At 64.1% G+C, this 17,800-nt stretch overlaps 5 protein-coding genes across 5 annotated transcripts in view; 3 read left to right on the top strand and 2 right to left on the bottom strand.

Moving 5' to 3' along the window:
• Positions 1-656: 656 nt before the first annotated feature.
• On the top strand, positions 657-4,674 carry CHLRE_06g265750v5 (uncharacterized protein). The gene is made up of 9 exons (XM_043062855.1): positions 657-978; positions 1,148-1,249; positions 1,397-1,520; positions 1,944-2,277; positions 2,610-2,709; positions 2,985-3,056; positions 3,259-3,325; positions 3,504-3,656; positions 3,889-4,674. The coding sequence occupies exons 1-9, from the start codon at positions 959-961 to the stop codon at positions 4,114-4,116; spliced, it is 1,200 nt and encodes a 399-aa protein (XP_042923561.1). The 5' UTR covers positions 657-958; the 3' UTR covers positions 4,117-4,674.
• A 332-nt stretch (positions 4,675-5,006) lies between these two features.
• Positions 5,007-7,310, top strand: CHLRE_06g265800v5 (uncharacterized protein). The gene is made up of 3 exons (XM_001696494.2): positions 5,007-5,210; positions 5,367-5,888; positions 6,155-7,310. Exons 2-3 carry the CDS (start codon positions 5,376-5,378, stop codon positions 6,227-6,229), a joined length of 588 nt encoding a protein of 195 aa, XP_001696546.1. The 5' UTR covers positions 5,007-5,210; positions 5,367-5,375; the 3' UTR covers positions 6,230-7,310.
• A 70-nt stretch (positions 7,311-7,380) lies between these two features.
• Positions 7,381-12,946, bottom strand: CHLRE_06g265850v5 (uncharacterized protein). The gene is made up of 11 exons (XM_043062856.1): positions 12,766-12,946; positions 11,636-12,631; positions 11,373-11,444; positions 10,974-11,143; positions 10,565-10,709; positions 10,067-10,195; positions 9,788-9,922; positions 9,448-9,621; positions 8,931-9,057; positions 8,333-8,621; positions 7,381-8,085 (listed from the first exon to the last, which is right to left on the bottom strand). The coding sequence occupies exons 1-11, from the start codon at positions 12,775-12,777 to the stop codon at positions 7,965-7,967; spliced, it is 2,370 nt and encodes a 789-aa protein (XP_042923562.1). The 5' UTR covers positions 12,778-12,946; the 3' UTR covers positions 7,381-7,964.
• A 160-nt stretch (positions 12,947-13,106) lies between these two features.
• Positions 13,107-15,788, top strand: CHLRE_06g265900v5 (uncharacterized protein). Its single transcript, XM_043062857.1, has 7 exons — positions 13,107-13,334; positions 13,420-13,477; positions 13,830-13,893; positions 14,345-14,496; positions 14,763-14,878; positions 15,177-15,244; positions 15,466-15,788. The coding sequence occupies exons 1-7, from the start codon at positions 13,260-13,262 to the stop codon at positions 15,611-15,613; spliced, it is 681 nt and encodes a 226-aa protein (XP_042923563.1). The 5' UTR covers positions 13,107-13,259; the 3' UTR covers positions 15,614-15,788.
• Positions 15,789-15,791: 3 nt separating this feature from the next.
• Positions 15,792-17,800, bottom strand: part of CHLRE_06g265950v5 (uncharacterized protein) — a 31,985-nt gene continuing 29,976 nt past the window's right edge. The window contains exon 63 of the mRNA XM_043062858.1: positions 15,792-17,665. Coding sequence (XP_042923564.1) covers positions 16,355-17,665 — 1,311 coding nt within the window. The 3' untranslated portion in view covers positions 15,792-16,354. The remainder of the gene's footprint in view (positions 17,666-17,800) is intronic.

Below are 17,800 nucleotides of genomic sequence, written 5' to 3' on the forward strand. Positions count from 1 at the left end.
AGGCACAACGGACAAACCTCGCACACACCTACCTGCACAAACGCACAAGGCGCACCCTGCTACACACACATGCACACGAGGCAGGCCAGCGGCTCACGCCAACACGTGAACAAACACACACCAAAGACGCCACCCGCCACAGCACGTTACTATGCCACAGCACGCAACGGCACCGGAACGAACGAACTCCAACAGCCTGACTCTTGAACCCTCCCATCGTCTCGATAGCCCGCACACGACATGCGTGGACGACTGATTTGGTGACCCACTCTGACCCATCCATTTTCTGTCCTATCAATCTATCATACATGCGCATGCACAGTCCTTTGAAAGTGTGATAAATGCTATGCGCCATCTGTACCATTTATACGTCATCTTCATGTTGGACGAATAGCACGAGCTTGCGTGCTCATCAGTGGGCGGGGTGCGTGAAAGGTAATGTGAGAATACGCCAGGGAACTGCTACACACGTGCAGTACAAGCTGGTATAGTAGGGACCACAAGGGACTGGTGTCACAAGAGGGTTGCTGCAAGTCCTCCGTCGCAACGTCCTGCAGACCTGTGTCCAGGGGGAGCGCCACTCGTGTGTGTATGGCGCAGCATCGCCTGCTGTGTAGCATACGCTCGCTTTGATGTTTTGCATGGACTTGGTTGTCCTTCACGTTCTTCTCGCAATAAAATCACGGCTCCTAGTCCACACACACGAAAGAAATGCATGAAGACGAGGCCGTAACATATCGCCAGCGTGTTTTGACGTGCGATGAGTAGCAACAAAGAAGTTCTGCTGGTCCTCTTATCATTGATTGCATTGATAGGCAAATCCGAGCATGCTGGTTTGGTCAGCGAAGTCCATGGGCGGCATTTACACGCCGAGGACACGTCAAGCAGCCCCAGCAGCTTGTTAGAGGCGTGCTACAACAAGCAGTATGACCCGACCCCAACAACCTTCGAGTCGTTCATGTCGGGCGTGCCAGTCAGGTGCAAATACGCGGGAAGCCGGTGGGCGGGGCCGGGGTACGGTGCCAGGGGCGTGTCAAAGCCTATGCCGTGTTGGCTTTGGCAACCAACATCAACTCCAGACGAGGCAGAACGCGTGAGCCGATGGCAAGTAGTCGTATGGTGTGTGACAAACCCCTTGACTATGCAGCTTCCGGCTGCGGCGAGTATGGTGGAGCGCCAAGACGAGCCCCTTCCCCGTCACCATCTTTACCACCGCCACGCTTGACCGTTTGGACATGCTGGAGACCCAGTGAGTTACCAGTCTTAAAGCTTGTACGACCTCGAATTACAATGTGGTTAGCCTGCTAGGAAGGCTTGCAACTGGCACCGTACGTGGCGAATGTCCGCCGCGCGTGTGATCGCCCGCCCCTGTCGGCCACGCCCCCGGCGTGCACAGGTGCAAGAGCTACCCGGGGGGCCCGCACGCCGCGGCGGTCTACGTGCCGCTGGTTCAGGAGCATGGCGGCGAGCTCACCATCCCCAACGAGCAGCTGATTGCCCTCGCCGAGTCACGCGTCCAGGTCAGCTCTTGCCATCGTAGTCGGGAGTGCTGCGCCCGTCTGTACCTCACAGAACAGCACGGCACGCTTTTGGGAGCTAGCCAGCGTGCAGCGCAAACCTGCCACGTCCCGGCCAGGGCGTGATGGTGCCCGCACTTGCAAGGGCATGAAGCCCCATTCCTGCGCTAGTTGGGAAGGTGTGATAATGCGGGCCGCATGAAGGGCTACCTGCGAGAGCACGAGAAAGTGTATGTGTTGTCGCAACTCTGACCCTGACCTGCACACATGCCTGGCCTTCACCTGCCCCCCTGTGCGCCTCTACCCATACATTCGTCCCGCCGCCGCTTTGCCTACTCAATCCTGCTACCTCTTCATTGGGGTATGTCCTCTCCACCCCACCCAGACCACTTGGGAAACGCCTGATGGTCCCGAACCCACGCGCAGGCGCTTTTCGATCGCATGGAGGGCATTGTCAACGCCTGCCACATGCACGTGCTCCTGCTGTACGAAGTCACCTCCGACCCGGCGCTGGCGCACCTCACGCCCATCAACGGCCTGCGCAACGCGGCGCTGCTGGCCGTGCGCACGCCGCTATTAGTCATGGTGGACGTGGACCTGTGCGTCAGCGCCAGCTTAGTAAGGTTCCTGTCGGAGCCGTCCAATGGGGACAAGCTGGTGGCGAGCTCGTCCAACACGTTCTGGGTCCTGCCGGCATGGGACGTGAGCGCGGGGCTGAGCCGCGTGGAGATTGACCACATAGCCGAGTCGGCGCTGGCAGGTGCGTCACGGGCTGGTGGTGATGGAGGAGAAAGGCGGGTGAGGCAGGCGGGCTCGCATACTGGCGGGCACGGGGGCGCGAGCATGGGTGAGCAGGGGAATAGCCGTCCGTGCAAGGCGGGAGTGGATTGTAAGTTCCGATCGGGGGGAGGACCGAGCAACCATGAGCGGTTCGACAGGCAAAGGGGTGGGGCGCGCAGGTGAGTTTGCAGATGCGGATTCCAGCTGTTCCGCTTGAGGAAGGCTCACGTAAACTCTACTCGGAGAATGGAGCACGGCAGTCCACTACTGTCCACACCTTGCGATGCTTTGAGGCTATTCGTCGCTGCGCAGGCGACAAGATGACCCTGGCCAAGCTGTGGGCGAGCGGGCGGCTGCACTGGTTCGGCCAGCTCTACTTCCAGCTGGGGCACGCACCTACAAACTACACACGGTGGGGAGGCGCGCCCATGCCCCGCCGCCGGGCTGCTGGGCTGATGCCATTTGAAGGGGAGGTAGCAGATGCCTTTTGAATACAGGCGCTGCCGCTGCTGCGGTACGGCATGGCCCTTGTTGCAGCTTTAGGGGCACTCCTTCGCCCTCTTCGCATGTGGTGGCTACGTCGTGGCCCAGGTGCACGCAAAGCGTGGGGCTCTGCCTTCTGTGTCTCGAGGCTGCCGCACTGCTCCATGTGTCGCCGTCCTTGGCTTTTGTGTGACGCACCTGCAGGTGGCTGCTTTCTCGGAAGTCGTACCTCATCGACTACAGCATCGGTTACGAGCCATGGGGCATCCTCAGCCGGTGGGTTCTCCAACACTCACACAAGTACTTGCATGGGGCCTGTGTGCCTTGCCGCGTCACCCAAGCAAGTGCAACGCGTACAAAGATGGCCTCCTGCCGCTTGTAAGCCCTGCGTGATCCAACTAACACTCAACGAGTGCCGCTTGACCGGCCGCCACCGCCGCCTCCTGCCCCTCCATCCCTCCACCACGCTGCACCACAGCGACCGGCAGGTGGTGGTGCCGTACGACGCACGCTTCCGCGGCTGCTACAACGACAAAATCACGCAGGCAAGGCAGGGGCGGGGGTTTGACTTTCGCGCAGTGAGGATAAAAGTAACGACAACAGTAACGGCACTGACCGCGCACCTCTCCTGCACGCGCCCTCACAAACGACTACACCAACTATGCACGCGGTTCCTTTCCCTTTAACACACATGAACACACGTCCGCACACGCTCTCTCGCAGGTGGTGACGCTGCACCACTCGCGCATCCTGTTCCGCGCGCTGCCCAATGCCTGGGTGGTGCACCGCCCCCACACACTCAACCCGGCGGCGGGCATCGCCAAGAACCGCACCGGCAGCACCACATCGCTGACGGGGGTGGGCTCGCTATCTGAGGTGGGTGCGCTGCGCACTGGGGTTTTGGAGGCGGTGGCGGTAATGGGAGCAGGGACTGGAACGAGGCTGTGAGTGGTGCTGGGAGGAAGGGAAGGGCCGTCATGTGGCCGCGGGCTGGAGGCAGTCGCATTCCGCCACAGGGCCTAATCGGGGAGGGGGCTGCCGGCAGTTGCCACCCGGCAATCGACGTTTCGCGCAACGCCTCGCCTGTATTGCCTCTGGCCGTTCACAGGTGGTTAGCATGTACGGCAAGAACGCGTCCAAGTTCGAGCACCACAAGGACTGGTCGCACGTGCTGCTTGACGATTCCATCGTGCGCATGCTGGCGGCGCGGTACCGGCCGTTCCCGGGGCGAGCGTACGCATACTGCCGGTCTGTGCTGCCGTGGATGGAGAACCTGAAGAGGCAAAACCTCATTAGCGGCGATGGCACGAGGAGGAGGAGGTTAAGAGGCCGGTAGCGGCTTGGGATTCGGGAGTAGGGGTTATGTATGATGTACAGTGCTTCGTATGGTGAAGGCTAACTCGTGCGGCGCAGACGCACTGCCGTGTGTGGCTAGTGTACATTCGTACAGAACAGGGTAGCGTAGGCAGTAGCGTGTGGTGAGCTTGCGGCTTAGGCTCAGCTGCTCCAGGGGAGGCTGGCACGTTTGTAGCCAGGTCTGCAGCAGCTAGCAGGTGTGCATACAACAGGTCATCCCCGTCGAGACAGGCTTTAGGGCGGGTGTCTTACCCAGCTAGGTTTCGTCTGTTATAATGACACGCAGGACGTGAGGGTTTCGTGCGCGATGACGCGATGTGTAGGGCCGGGTACCACCTGAGTCGTACCTAGGCATTAGGAAGGATGCGAATTACAATTGAAGGGACAGTCCGACAAGCGGGGGCACACCGTACCCACGCCGCATTAGCTCCGTAGTCCGTACCGTATCACATTTGAGTGGGGCGAGTGGGGCGCGTGCTTACGCCCCTGGCACTTCATGGCGGCAGGCCGTCTGGACGGACGGAAATGCAAGTTGTGGCGCAGAGTATCAGAAGCACGCGGGATAGCCGCCCAGTACTGTAGGCTTGCCGAGGAAGCCAACCGTGAGCTCGGAACAGACGAGCACCGAGGTACGCCACCACCACGCCACGGGCCCACAGCAAACCCAATATGCCCCGGCCACTCCGGTGCACCCACCGCCCCTCTAATGCCCCTCCACGCGCTTGTGCCAGTGGGAGAGATGTCCGCTTTCCTGGCTGTGCTTCCACGCAAGTTAACATGTCGCGAGGCTGCATTTGTGGTGGCCCGCGCCTGACCGCGAGTCAGCTGAGCTTGGTTACAGTTGTTAAACTATTGGATATTTAAGTTTGATGCTATCGCGGCGTCAAACTCTTGCAGAGGCCGCGCCGACCCCCATTCGGGCCGTGCAAGTCTCACCGATTGTGGGTAGTCGGCGAGCTCTCACAGCCTCCATCCCACAGCAATTTTCTTTGATTCAACCGCATTAGGCGGTAAGTGACCACTCGGCGCCTAGACGCTGCTTCTTTAGTCGGCGGCTCCTTCACAGCGCCCAAGGTGCGGAGCCGACTCCCAGTTCGCGCACCGCAGCGGCAGCCAGCCTGCATAACCGATAAATTACACTGCGGGTGCTCAAAATTACGGGGCCTCTGCGGCGGGGAGCAAGCTCGCGCAATTGGTGGCCCAGAACACCCTCTCGCCCTCTGGTCGCAGGTCGCAGCCATGTCGCTCAGCATGCGGAGCTCCATTGTGGGCCAGTCTCTGGCCTTCAAGCCTGCCACCGCGCAGGTTCGCGTTGCGCGCGTGCTCACCGTGGACGCCAAGAAGGTCTGCGACCTGACTGGCAAGAAGCGCAACAAGGCCAACTCGGTCTGCTTCTCTAACAAGAAGAGCCGCAAGTGGCAGGAGCCCAACCTGCAGAACAAGAAGGTGTTCTGGGAGGAGGGCCAGCGCTGGGTGAAGCTCCGCATTTGCACCAAGGCTATCAAGACCCTGGAGAACAAGGGCATCGCTACGATGGCTGCTGAGGCCGGTATCGATCTGTGGAAGCTGCCTTTCGAGGACGCTCGCCCCCAGCGCAAGGCTTACCTGGCGGAGAACGCTGGCAAGGTGCCCGTGGGCTCCAACCCCCGCGCGATGAAGAACGCGGAGAAGCTGGCTTCCTCCAAGAAGCAGCCCAAGTACCCCGTGTACGAGGAGGGTGGCCGCATCGTGTTCATCCGCCCCGGCATGGAGGTGCGCCGGGGCCGCTGGCGGGAGGGGGGGTGCCGGGCATGTGTGCCAGGCGTTGAACTCGCGGGGGGAGGGGTGGCAGGCCCCAAGCCGCCGCAGTCATCTGGGTCGCAATCGAAGAACGCAAGAGCGTGTCTTGCGGTTGGCAGAAGTCTGCGTACTTAGCCTCTGATGGCCGCCTGGATGGACAGCCATGTATTAGCCGGTTATGTGCGTGCAAACTTACGGTTCCCCCTGGTTCCCCTGCCATCATTCTTATCTACTCGCAGGACCTGATCTTCGGCAAGAAGGAGCAGCAGGCTGCCCCTGAGGACCAGGAGCTGAAGATCACCCTGTCGGAGTAAGCAGCTGGCTGCAGCAACAGCAGCACCAGGCCACGTGGTGCCTGGTGACAGCGTGGGCTGGCTCTGGCGCTGAAGCGGGCCGCTGTCAGGCGAGAGGGCCGCGGCAGCACACGCAGCAGCGGCGCCGGCAGCTGGACGGCGGTAGAAGTCACAGGGGAGAGGACGATTCAGCAGCGCCGTCGCGGCGTATGTGGTGACGGAGGCGGCGGCCTCACGCGGGAATGGCCGCGGTGCGCGCTCGCCGCGGCCTTTCGGGGCGGAGGCAGGCGTATCGCGGGCTATTGGAAATGGTGGAGCAGTTGGCAGGAAAAGGTTAGAAAATGTGGTTGTGGTCGGGGCTGGCGGCCCCAGCGGCAACAGACGGCGCAGCAGCGGACGGAACCTGTCGGCGGTCTCACAGAGCAGTGTGCGCGTGGGGCTCCGCGGGCGTCTACGGCAGCCGCCATCCACGGCCTCGTGGCGCAGCGGGTCGAGGAGCAGCCCCGTTTCCCATGGGCGCCGTGCCGCCTCGTGCGGCACGGGATTGCTCTTCAGCCAACAGCGCGCTGGTGGAGTCGTGGAGGGGCCGCTCCGCGTGTGGGGCCGTGACGGCCATGCAGCCGCCGCCGGCGTGCATCTGGCAGTTTTCCTGGCCCTTTCTCAGAGGGCTGGTGCACCCGGCATGCGAGGCGCGTGGGCGTGGCGGCGCGGGCGCGGGCGATGCAACAGCGGGTTGTTGGGGAGAGCCAACAAACGCTCTCGCGGCCGCATTCGTGTAGTTGCTGTGGTTCACGTGTGTCTAGCAAGGACCATACCTGACGATTCTGTCTGTGGCATGCAGCTGGGGGCAGTGGGATTCAACGAAGAACGTGAGCAGGTGTGGGTATTGGCCACCAAGCCCCTCTGCGCGTTGTTTCCAATTGCACAGTTAGGTTTGTCTTTTGAGTCTTGGTTACAGCATTTGCGCAAAGGATTAGCAGTGCGACCTTGGTTAGGCTATGGCAGGCGGCACGCAGCCTGTTAAATGAGGATGCTGAGCTCGGAGGGGGCAGGAGCGCGCGTGGGAACGGCCAACACAAAATGCGTGTAACAGCGCTCCAAGTGCTTGTGGCTCTGCCTGATCTCTTCTCTGCTCTGGTTGGGCGTACCTCGTTACGCAATGTTGGGGCACTGGCTCTTTCAAACGGGGGCATTCACAGCAATGCTCGTCTTGTGCTTTTGACTGCAGCACTGCAGCAGCAGGGGAGGCAGTCAAACGCATTTATGTGGGCACGGGTGGGAGCCACACACATCGGGACTACGCTTTCCTGCCCCTTGCCATGTTCCATCACGAGCAGGGGAGGCTGAGCAGCAGGGTTGGTCCGCACGGGTCCGCAATCTACGCCTGATGTCCGATCTGTACTCCTCATCTGCCTTTCGCAGTTTCACCGCGTCTACTTGACTTCCTTTATCCGTTGCTGCAACGTCCCGCTACCATCGTCCCAGCACGACTGCCCCATCTTCGTGTAGACTGAGGGCACATGAAGGCAAGGCCGTATGCCAGCGACGGCTCGCACACCAGCTCTTAAAGTTGCACGTCTGCACATCACACACCCGACCAGATCTTCACTGCAAGCACCCTAAAGCGGCACAGCACGCAAGCAACAGCGTCCTCCGGGACAGCGCCGGCGGCCGGCCAGTGTCCAGACGAATGCCCACACGGCCGCACCCCACAGCCGCACCCGCGCCCCTGAGATGCACGCGAGCCGTAGTCCACTTAAGGGACCGCCACGGCCGCGGCCGCTGCCACCGGCGGCGCCGTCAGCCTGCAGGCCTTGACGGCGCTGTCGTACTGGGAGTTGGACGGCACGCTGCTGTAGTCCGGCATGATGCCGTACCTGAGGCATATAGTGTCGTACACGCATGTGTGTGAGCACGCGATGATAAATACCGGTACCAGGGGCCCCCGGTTTACACACATAGTTCTTGACAATCCCCTCCCACTGCCAACTCTGTACCACAGCGCACATACCGCTTGAAAGGGACTGCACAGCTTTTAAACGCTCTCGCCCCCGCCCTCCCAAGAGCCCGGCAAGGCTCTGACTAGCACCAGCCCACCACAACCCTTGCCCTCGCGCCACCCACCTGTCGATGTCGGTGCCGCGCGGTGTGAGGTACTTCCCCACCGTGATGACCAGCCCGCTGCCGTCACTCAGCTCGTACACGCTCTGGATCAGGCCCTTGCCGTACGTACGGCCGCCAGCCAGTACGGCACGGCAGTTGTCGTGCAACGCGCCCGCCACGATCTCCGAGGCGGAGGCGGTGTGGCTGTTGACCAGCACCAGCAGCGGGGCGCTGGTGAGCGGCGGGCCGGGAGCCAGGGGCGTGTCGGGCGGGGCGTCTCGGCGCTCCGTGATCACAATGGGCGCGTCGCCTGTCGTTGTTGGCGTGGGGTCAGCAGCAGGAACGGGAGGTGGAGGTTGAGTAGCGCAGGCGCATTGTGGGTGTGGCGTGCACGCGTGTGGCGCACCCTGTGCTGCGCACACAGCTGGCGCCACCTGCCAGCGCGCAGCCAGCGTCAAGCCCCACCTCACGGTACCCGCACAATGTACCAGACCCTTCCCCTCATTCCCTCTCCTCCTACTCCTCCAACCCCCTCCTCCACCCTGCCCTCTTGCGCCTCTGCAGCCTCTCTAGCCCTTCTCCATGGACGGCTACCGTCCCCCCCCCGCCGGCTCCTCACCGTCCAGGAACAGGCGCGCCACCTCCAGCCCCTCCGTCACCAGCCCGCCGCGGTTGTCGCGCAGGTCCAGCACCAGCCGAGTGGCGCCGCCCGCCTCCAGCTGCCGGATGGCGGTGGCCACGTCAGACTGCGCGGGGTTCACGGGAGGGGAGTAGCCGTTTATGGAGAACGGAGTGAGTGGGGGGCGCCTGGCGGCGCAGAGGAGGAGGGGGAAGGTGCGCCAGGCGCGGTGAGCGCGGTATGCAGCCACACGTGTCCATGTGTTCGCCATCCCCAGTCAGCAAGCAGAGACACAGAGAGGTGCACGCGGAGAGGCGGGGTTGCAGGCAACATTTTGCAAATGAGGGTTAAGAAGGCGTGGGCGAGGCACATTTTGCGGTGCGGAGGACGCGGACGGGTGGTGTGCGTTCACGTCGCCCTCATATATGGTGTGGCTGCGCACGCCTCCAACCCAGTCCCGTGCTCGCGACGGCGCCCGGTGCCCGCCACCCGGTACCCCGCCCGCGCCCGCCCTGACCTGCGCACGTGCGTTGAAGGCGGCAAGGCGCACGGTGCCCACCAGCTCCTCGCCGCGGCCGCCGCCGGGCAGGGCCACGGCGCTGCGTGTGAGGGAGGTGGACACGGTGGAGGGGATGGTGCGGCGGGGGCGCTTGAGCTCGCACTCCTGCACGGACCCGTCCCCGTGCCGGACCTGTGCAAGCGCGCAGCACAGGGATTGGTCAGCGCGTGTACGACAAGTAATCAGGTGAGCTGTAAGGTCAGGGAGGGGACAGGTGGGGCGCTGGATGAACGAGGTCTGGATGGAAAGCCAGGAAAGCCGTCAGGGTGGGCGATGGCAAGTGGGTGACGGCGCGCACCTTGACGCGCACAAGGTCCTCTTTCCGCTTGCCGCCCTTGCCGCCTGCGCCGTCCGCCTGTGCCTCGGCGTCCTCCGTGGCTCCCGAGATGAGTCCGGCCGCGCGGAACGGCGTCGAGTCCTCCAGCGACTCGCCCTGCAGCGTGCGGTGCACCCGAGCGCTAGGAGCGTCAGGCATGCCACGCCATGCACACCCGCCCGCACGGAACCGCGCGCAAGAGCTTCCGCAACAAGAGCGCTCTACCTGCGGCGGCCACCTGGACCTCGCGGCCCCACTCACCTGGATGGCTAGCAGCTGGTCGCCCTGTCGGATGCCCGCCACATCGGCGGGAGAGCCCCTGGACACGCCCACCACGTACACGCCCTCGCCCGGGACGGCGGGGTCGCGCGGAGCAGGCAGCTCGTTGCCCTGTGTGTGTGTTTTAAAGAGCACAAGGAAAACGTTGCGCAAAGACAGTGTATGCGATGCAGCAAAGCGACGGTGTGTGTGTGTGTGTGTGTGTGTGTGTGTGTGTGTGTGTGTGTGTGTGTGTGTGTGTGCCGCGACCCGGTTGGTTGTGCGGATTGTGGAGGCAGAGGGTGTGGGGGAGCGCGGGGCGACTAGTCAGGCGGACAGAAGGGTCTGGGGGTGCACTTCGGGCCCTTCATCCATCACCCGCCTCCGCATCTGCAATCATTTCATTCCCAGCCCGCCTTGGCCCCGACTCTGCCCCATCCCCAACGCCAACACAAACCACGCTGGCGAGCCTCGCTCTTCCTCCCACTCCCACCCGCTCACCGTCTTGACCACGTACTCGGCGGCGGTGCCCAGGTTGAGCCCCACGCCACTGACGTCGTACTTCTTCATGGCGTCCAGCTCGGCGGGGCCAATGAAGCGGCAGTAGGGGTCGGACAGGCCGCGGGCCAGCATGTCGCGTACGGCCCTAGGTGATGGCGTGTGTGTATTGAGGTATGGAAAGAGCGCAGGAAAGGAGGGGAACGTGTATAAATGTGTGACACGCAGCGTGACATGATGAGGTGGCGGGGTGTGCATCAATGGGGCCACTGGGCTCCGCAGGAAGGATTACGGTACCGAGGACCTACAGCACCCAGCAGGTGGGAGCGTCCGGGAATGGAGACGGGCACCTGACTGCGGCACGTCGACAACGCACACGGCACGTGCCGGCAGCTTCCCTCTTCCCTCGCACCTGTAGCCCGCCGCCGTGTCGCGGTACGAGCCCGCCAGCGCCTCATCCCGCAGCTCGGCCCAACGGTCACGGTTAAAACCGGTGGAGCGGGCATCGAGGTAGTTGGAGTCGACCACCTCCCACACCTCGCGAATGATCGCGTGCGCGGCCTTGGTGGCAGACGACGCATCCTGCGGATATCCAAACGAACACGCATCCACAGTAAGTGCCGAGTGTGTGGGCCAGATGTACATGGAGAAGAAGAGAGACTGGCGGCGCCTGAGGCCACGCTTTCGGCGGCGTTGCAAACACAATTCCTGTTCTCGCTGCCGTCCCCTGCTTTCCCGCCCCGCCCAACGCACGTGCCTCCAGCTCTTACTAGACGCCCCAAGAAGGCCCCGCGCAAAGATGCCGACGCACCGTACTGACGGACGTCACGGGCGGCAGGCTGCTGAGCGCGCCGCCCAACATTGCCTCCAGCCGCGCCTCGAGCTGCAACCACGCCAAACGATCAAGACAGGCCGTCAGTCGCGCGGCCAACCACGCATTCCCAGCGCCCCACGACAAGCGTTTCCATGCCATGTGATGCCTCCCACACCATACGGTGTGCCCCGTATGACGGCCTGCTGCCAGGCGCACCAAATGGAGGCACACGGCGGCAACCACCTTTCTATATCACCCACCTGCCGCGCCGCCTCAAGCAGCCGATCCTCGGCCTCGCTCGCCGTCTCGCTCAGCGTCTGGCTGCGAGGCCCAGTCGTCAAGCCGCCTGGCCCCACCCACAGCTCCTCCCGGGCCTCATCGCCTTCGTCCGTTTGTGCCCGGATATGCGACCCGGACACACGGAACGTAGGTGCGGAGGTGCTGCCGCTGCCGCTGCCGGGTAGGCTGAAGGAGAGCGGCCCCGGCGCGTCCGAGGGTGCACTCTCAAGGGAGCGCGCCACAGGCACTACCGATGGGTTGGAGGAGATGGCAGAAGCGGATGCCGCTGCTGCCTGCGTGTCTGCTGCTTGCCGCAGCCAGCCCCTGGACTCGTGCTGCCCTGTCGAGCCGGTGGCGCTCTGTGGCGCCGCCACAGAGAAATGCGCTGCGGGTCCTGTCCGAAACACCGCCGCCCAGTCGCCACTGCCATCCCCCGCTCTCGCGTCCACAATGCCGACTGCCGTGGCTTGCGGCTGCGCCCGTAGCCACAGCAGGCCGCCTGCGCTACTGCCGCTGCTGCCACTGCTCGCGCCGTCGCCGGCCCTTAGGCGGTGGGCGTGGTACACAACACCGCTGTTGCTACTGCTGATGCTGCTGACAGACGGCTCGTCACGCAAGCGCACTTCCGCAGGCATCGGTTGTGCTACTGGCTGTGGCGTGTCGGCGCCCGCAGATCCCGCCAGCAGGCTAACCGCCACCGCGGCTGCGGCCAACGCGCCGCCTGCCCGGCTCAGCCACACGCGGCCGGCGGACGCATCGGACGGCTGTGGCGCCCCGTCAGGGTTGCTGCTAGGGTTTTGTCGGCTGGACGAGCGGCAAGGCCCCAGGTGGCCGCTCAGGGCTGTGAGGCCGCCGGGCAGCACGTGTGGCCTGCGTCGAGGCAGCGCCGCAGCGCCGGCAGCGGCCGGGCGTGGAAGACCGCCTGTGGGCCCTTGCCGCTGCACCCTTGCGCCAGCGCCCCCGTGGAGCCCGTGAGCCTGTAGGGTCATGCAGACATACATGCAGATGTCAAAAGCACCAGATGGGGCTAGGCGGTCGCGCCGGTAGTGAGGGCGGACCGTGGAAGGGAGGTGCATTGACGACGTGGGCGGGGGGTCGCGGAGCGGCGCACCTGGCTCTGCATTTTTCCCGCTCCTGGATCGCCGCGATGCTGTTCGGCAACCGGCAAAGATTCTAAAGTCCGTGATCAAGGTAGAGGCAAAGGCAAATATATACTTGCAGGGCGGACGTGTCGACACGAGTAAGGATGGAACCCCGCAAGCGCGAGTCGACTTCAATGATTTGACTGTGTCTCTACGATGCCTTATGTTCGAAGCAACGCCTTCACTCAAACAGTTTCCCGCGTTCGGCTTGCGCCCGTCATGATTGGGCATGACTCCATGCACGTCGCCTCGGTCGGCAGCGTCAGTTGGCAAATTTGATTTAAGTATTCATTACAAAAGCATGCAGCGACTTGTGCGCTCAGCGAGGAACTGTGCAACTAGTGTTTTCAGGCGCTCTTTCGTTGTGTCGCCTCCCCTGACAGGTTGTCGACCGCATTGTTACATTCTACATAGTCAGAAAATAGACACAGTGATAGGCACGTCAGCGAACGCCCGGCGTGAGATGTCGACCATTGGGAGCAAGCAGCCCACGCCCGCAGCGGCCATAGACTTCCTCATGCTGCTGCAGCAGCTTAAGGTATGCGCATGGCACTAGCAGTGGAGGTTTCGGGCGCTGCGCACTGCAGGATGCATGAGGCTTATGTTGGTTGGCCTGCCTGCAGCTCACCAAGCGCACAGGATGGGTGCGGAGGGACGTCCAGGGGCCGGAGAGCATTGCTGGTGAGCGTAAGAGGGACTGGGGAGCGAGCGACCCAAGGACCGCGCTCGGGCAGCTGCAGCTCTCCTGACGCCAGTTCCGGGACCGACGCCATCCCTGTCGCAACAGCGGGCGGGAAGGGCTCGTAGCATCCTCCTCCTTGGGTCGAGGGACAGGTTTCCTGCAGCTGCGGCTGCGCGGTGTGAGGGCAGCACACCCGCAGTGCCCGCGTCTGCGTTTGGCCCGCGTGCCCCGCTTAGGCTGTCCTTCGTGCGTGCCGTTGGTCTTGTTGCCTCTTGCAACCCCGGATTCGGTATACTTCATTCCCCAACAACCTTCAACTCCTCACCCCTCATTGTCACGCGATGACGACAGACCACATGTACCGGATGTCGATGATGGCGCTCATTGCCACCGACAGCTCCGTGGACGTCAGCAGGTGGGGGTTGGGCGGCCGCTGCCTGGGTGGGTGCCTGGGCGGGCTCTCGTTCAGTCCCTCACGCGCTCAGGTCGCAGGCGGCGGTGTGCGGTTCTGGTGCCCTGCGGCCTGCCGGCCGTGGAAAGCGCCGAGGCCGTACGCGTGCGGCATGGGCCGTGGGACCGCGGGGTCGTGGGGCTGTGTTGGGGCCGCCGCCCCAGGCACTTGCGGGCGGGCGCACTGCAGAGCAGCAGCGCAGTGCGGCTTTGGATGTGGGCACGTGCTTTTCCGCGAGTCAGTGACCGTAGGTTGCCTGGCTTGTCGGCTTCGCTGGACGCGCCGTCTGACGCTACCAATGACACGACGGACCACCATGTTAACTGCGCTGCCCCTCTCGCTCCTGCTGCCGCTTCTGCTACCGCTGCTGCCGCCTCTGCTCCTGCCCCCGCTCGCTCCTGCTGCCGCCCTCCAGGTGCATCAAGATGGCGCTGGTGCACGACGTGGCGGAGGCCATAGTGGGCGACATCACGCCCCACTGCGGCGTCAGCGACGATGACAAGCACAGTCTGGAGCTGCGGGCTGTGGGGAAGATCAAGGACATGCTGGGGGCAGACACGGCGGCGGGTGGGTGTGGCGGCGTGGGTGTGGGTGGGTATGTGGGTGGATGGGTGGGGGCGGGCGCCTCTACCTAGGGAGGGGGACAGGTGGTGTCATACCGGCAAGGGCGGGTGCCACGCGTGCTGCGATCCGGCACCCGAGGGCGAGTGCAACCGCGGGTGCCACGCCGCTTCCTCCTCGTGCGACCGTGCGCCCTGTCCACACGCACGCTGACCTTTTACCCCCCTTCTGGCTGCACGTGCATGCGCACGCCTCCGCACTCGCCCCCACAGCCGCCGAGGTGGAGTCGCTGTGGCTGGAGTATGAGGCGGCCTCCAGTCCCGAGGCGCTGCTGGTCAAGGACTTTGACAAGCTGGAGATGATCATCACAGCCACGCAGTACGAGCAGGTCGGTGCGGGCGGCGGTTGCGGCGGTTGCGGCGTGTGCTGGGGAGGGCGTTGGTATGGCAGAGGTGGGGGTGTTTTTCCCAGGCCCAGTGTAATGGGGGGTGCAGAAGCGTGGTGATATGGCAGGAGGGGGTGGCGGTTGGGGTGTACCACGCTTGCGCGGGGTTCGCGCGGCTGCTTGTACCCCGCTGTCCTCCTTTGTCTCGTGAAATCCGTCTCTCGGTCGGTTTGATTGTTCTTCACACACACGCAGGCTCACGCGTATGCGTAATGTTTTCCTTGTGCTCATTAACACGCAGGCTCAGCCGGGGCTTGTGCTTGATGAGTTCTTCAAGAGCACCCAGGGCCGCTTCAAGACAGAGACCGGGTGAGGCGTGGGAGGGCCCAGCGGGCTGGGGGGGGGGGCGTGGTGAGAGAAGGATCGGCCTTGATACGGCAGCACTGGGTGGCCTTTGACGGAGAGGCGTGGGGCTGGGACAGAAAGAGCCATACAGGCCACATCACAGACGCCAAGAGGAAGCGCTGCCGCATGTCACCGTTCATGAAGCCCGCCAACGTGCATGTTCACTGCAACGGCCCCACACGCAGGAAGGCGTGGGCTGAGGAGCTGGTGGCACGGCGGATACGCGGTCGGCAGGAGGCGGCCCGGGCGATGGAGGGCGCCCAGGAGGGGGGGTCAGATGAGGGGAAGGGGGCCGAGGAGCCGGGCGCGAAGCGGGCAAAGACGGACGCGTAAATGGAAACAGTGCGTGACTTGCAGGGTAAGAAGCTGGGGGGTGTCAGTTGTTCTGTACTGTGGTACTGTGCGTAGCGTGTGTGTGACGTGATGCATTGGCAGTCTGTTGCTAGCTTGAGGCGCACTGCTGTGAATCATGGGACCCGAATGAGTTGAGACCTGTGACTCCTTGACATGAGGGTTGGAGGCGTTACAGCTTTCGCGGCAATGCTTTGAGCATGCCCTATGAATGCTCGCCAAGATGGCCAAGTTTGATTATCAGCAAGATAACGCCTTATTGCCGGTGTGCGCCTGCGCTCTGCGCCAGCTGCCCAGCTCCTCAGCTACTGTACGCCAGAGCATTCGGCCTGCATCACCTGGTGCAGTGAGCGAGCCGCAGCACCTGTATTGCTCATGAGGAAGTTCATAATGTCCGCGAATAAACATCCAACGTATGCAGTTATACGCCGTGCAACCAGGCACGCGCCGTGCACGCCCATGCAAGTTTGCGAGCCCGCGCTCATACAAAACCGTCAAAAAGAATTCGCCGCTGGAATGACTCACATCTTAACTGGTGAAGTCCGAGCCGCACGCAGTCGAACGCCAGTCAATGCACAATCAGTCTTACAACAATGGTCACAGATGCCAACTGACAACGCTCTAACACGTCACGCAACACGTCACACACCCCACCACATCACACCATCACCAATTTGGGTCCTATGTACGTCCGGTCGTGCTGTCGTTCCACATCCCCACACCTCAGTCGTCAAGCGCGCAGAGCGCCGCCACCCCCTGCATGACCCAGAAGTCGGGGTCAGTGGCATCAGGGATGCCCAATCCCAGGTGCAGCACGAAGTTGGTGGACTGCCCGGTTGTGGACAGCACGCCAGCCCGCACCGACGTCTTGTACAGCGGACACTGGTAGCGCTGCGGCCCCGAGGGGACATCCGCCGCCGCCTTCGCCTCGCCGCTGGCAGAGCCGCCACCGCCGCCGCCTGTGCCGTCAGCACCGCCCTTTTGGCGCTGATGCGAGTGCTGGCTTCGCTCGGGGCTCAGGGGCTCCTCCTCGTCATCCGTGTTGGCGGCGGAGGCGCCCGGCGAGGAGCCCTCCGCCAGAAGCCCCATGAGGCGCTGGCGGTGCCGCTCCGCCGCCGCCGCCGGGTCGCTGTCTGCGCCGGCGGCCTTGCGCCGCGCCTTTGCAATGGCCTTGGCCTTGAACGCGGGCATGTGGCCGGGCCCCTCCTCCACCGCGGGATGGCGGGCGCCGCGCGGCTGCCTGTGCGGGCTGCTGCCGCTGCGGCCGCTGGCCTCCGGCCCCACTCCTGTGGCGGCGGCGGCGGCTGCCGCCGTTGCCCTGCGCTGCGCCGCCTGCTGCTGCTGCGCCGCCTGCTCCGCCGCCAGTGCGTCGGTGTGCTTGGGCAGCAGGTGCACCGCCGGCAGCCGACAGAACATCTCGCCGGGCCGGGCCTCGCTCAGCAGCCCCTGCTGCTCATCCCACCTGGCGCCCTCCAGGAACAGGCCGTACACATACACACCGCCCTCCACAGGCCCGCCGTGCCGCCCGGAGCCCGACCCCACGCCGCTCAGCAGCGCGCGGCCGCTGCTGCCCGCCGCCACGCCGCCCGCACCCCCGCCAGATGCGCCCGGACTGCCGGCCGCCGCCCTGGCGCTGGCGGCGCGGCTGCCCGGCCCCGCGCTGCTGCCGCGGCTGCTGCCGGCCGCCGCCACGGCCGCCTTGATCACGTGCGCGGCGCCGGCGTGCGTGTCCACCGCCTCGACCAGCTCCTTGTCGGCCTCCGGGCTCAGCACCTTGAAGTCAAACGCCAGACGGTCAATAGGCACGCGCGTGCGGCGCGCGTGGTTTTGCAGCACAGCGGTGATGAAGCCCTGTGGGAAGAACAGCCCAGGCAGCCAGAAGGCCGGCGGCTGGCCCCGCGTGAGCCAGGTGCGCAGGTGCTCCACGCGGCGGCGGAAGTCGTTGACCCAGCTGGCCAGCGGCTTGGTGGAGGGGTAGGCGGCGCGGCGCCAGGCGGGCGGCACCTGGTTGTTCAGCAGCGCGGTCGCCATGGCCTGTGTGGAGGGCGGTGCAGGAGCGGGGGCGGCGGCAGCATGGGTGTCCGTCAGCATGCCGACAACGCCACAAGCTGAGCAGACACAGCGGTGGAGCCAAAGCCCCCTTGGCAGGGCTGACGCGTGCGGGTTCCA

This window comes from Chlamydomonas reinhardtii, chromosome 6 (genome assembly GCF_000002595.2).
Source record: "Chlamydomonas reinhardtii strain CC-503 cw92 mt+ chromosome 6, whole genome shotgun sequence".
In the NCBI taxonomy this organism is placed as follows: domain Eukaryota; kingdom Viridiplantae; phylum Chlorophyta; class Chlorophyceae; order Chlamydomonadales; family Chlamydomonadaceae; genus Chlamydomonas; species Chlamydomonas reinhardtii.

Coding starts and splice junctions, on each gene's coding strand:
- CHLRE_06g265800v5 (XM_001696494.2), top strand. CDS start 5,376: ATGTCGCTCAGCATGCGGAGCTCCATTGTGGGCCAGTCTCTGGCCTTC. Junction 5,889..6,154: donor TCATCCGCCCCGGCATGGAG/GTGCGCCGGGGC, acceptor ATCTACTCGCAG/GACCTGATCTTCGGCAAGAA.
- CHLRE_06g265900v5 (XM_043062857.1), top strand. CDS start 13,260: ATGTCGACCATTGGGAGCAAGCAGCCCACGCCCGCAGCGGCCATAGAC. Junction 13,478..13,829: donor GGGGCCGGAGAGCATTGCTG/GTGAGCGTAAGA, acceptor CGATGACGACAG/ACCACATGTACCGGATGTCG. Junction 14,497..14,762: donor GGGGGCAGACACGGCGGCGG/GTGGGTGTGGCG, acceptor TCGCCCCCACAG/CCGCCGAGGTGGAGTCGCTG.
- CHLRE_06g265750v5 (XM_043062855.1), top strand. CDS start 959: ATGTCGGGCGTGCCAGTCAG. Junction 979..1,147: donor ATGTCGGGCGTGCCAGTCAG/GTGCAAATACGC, acceptor TTGACTATGCAG/CTTCCGGCTGCGGCGAGTAT. Junction 2,278..2,609: donor AGCCGAGTCGGCGCTGGCAG/GTGCGTCACGGG, acceptor GTCGCTGCGCAG/GCGACAAGATGACCCTGGCC.
- CHLRE_06g265850v5 (XM_043062856.1), bottom strand. Junction 10,710..10,973: donor GACACGGCGGCGGGCTACAG/GTGCGAGGGAAG, acceptor GCCATCACCTAG/GGCCGTACGCGACATGCTGG. Junction 9,058..9,447: donor CCTTCAACGCACGTGCGCAG/GTCAGGGCGGGC, acceptor AACCCCGCGCAG/TCTGACGTGGCCACCGCCAT.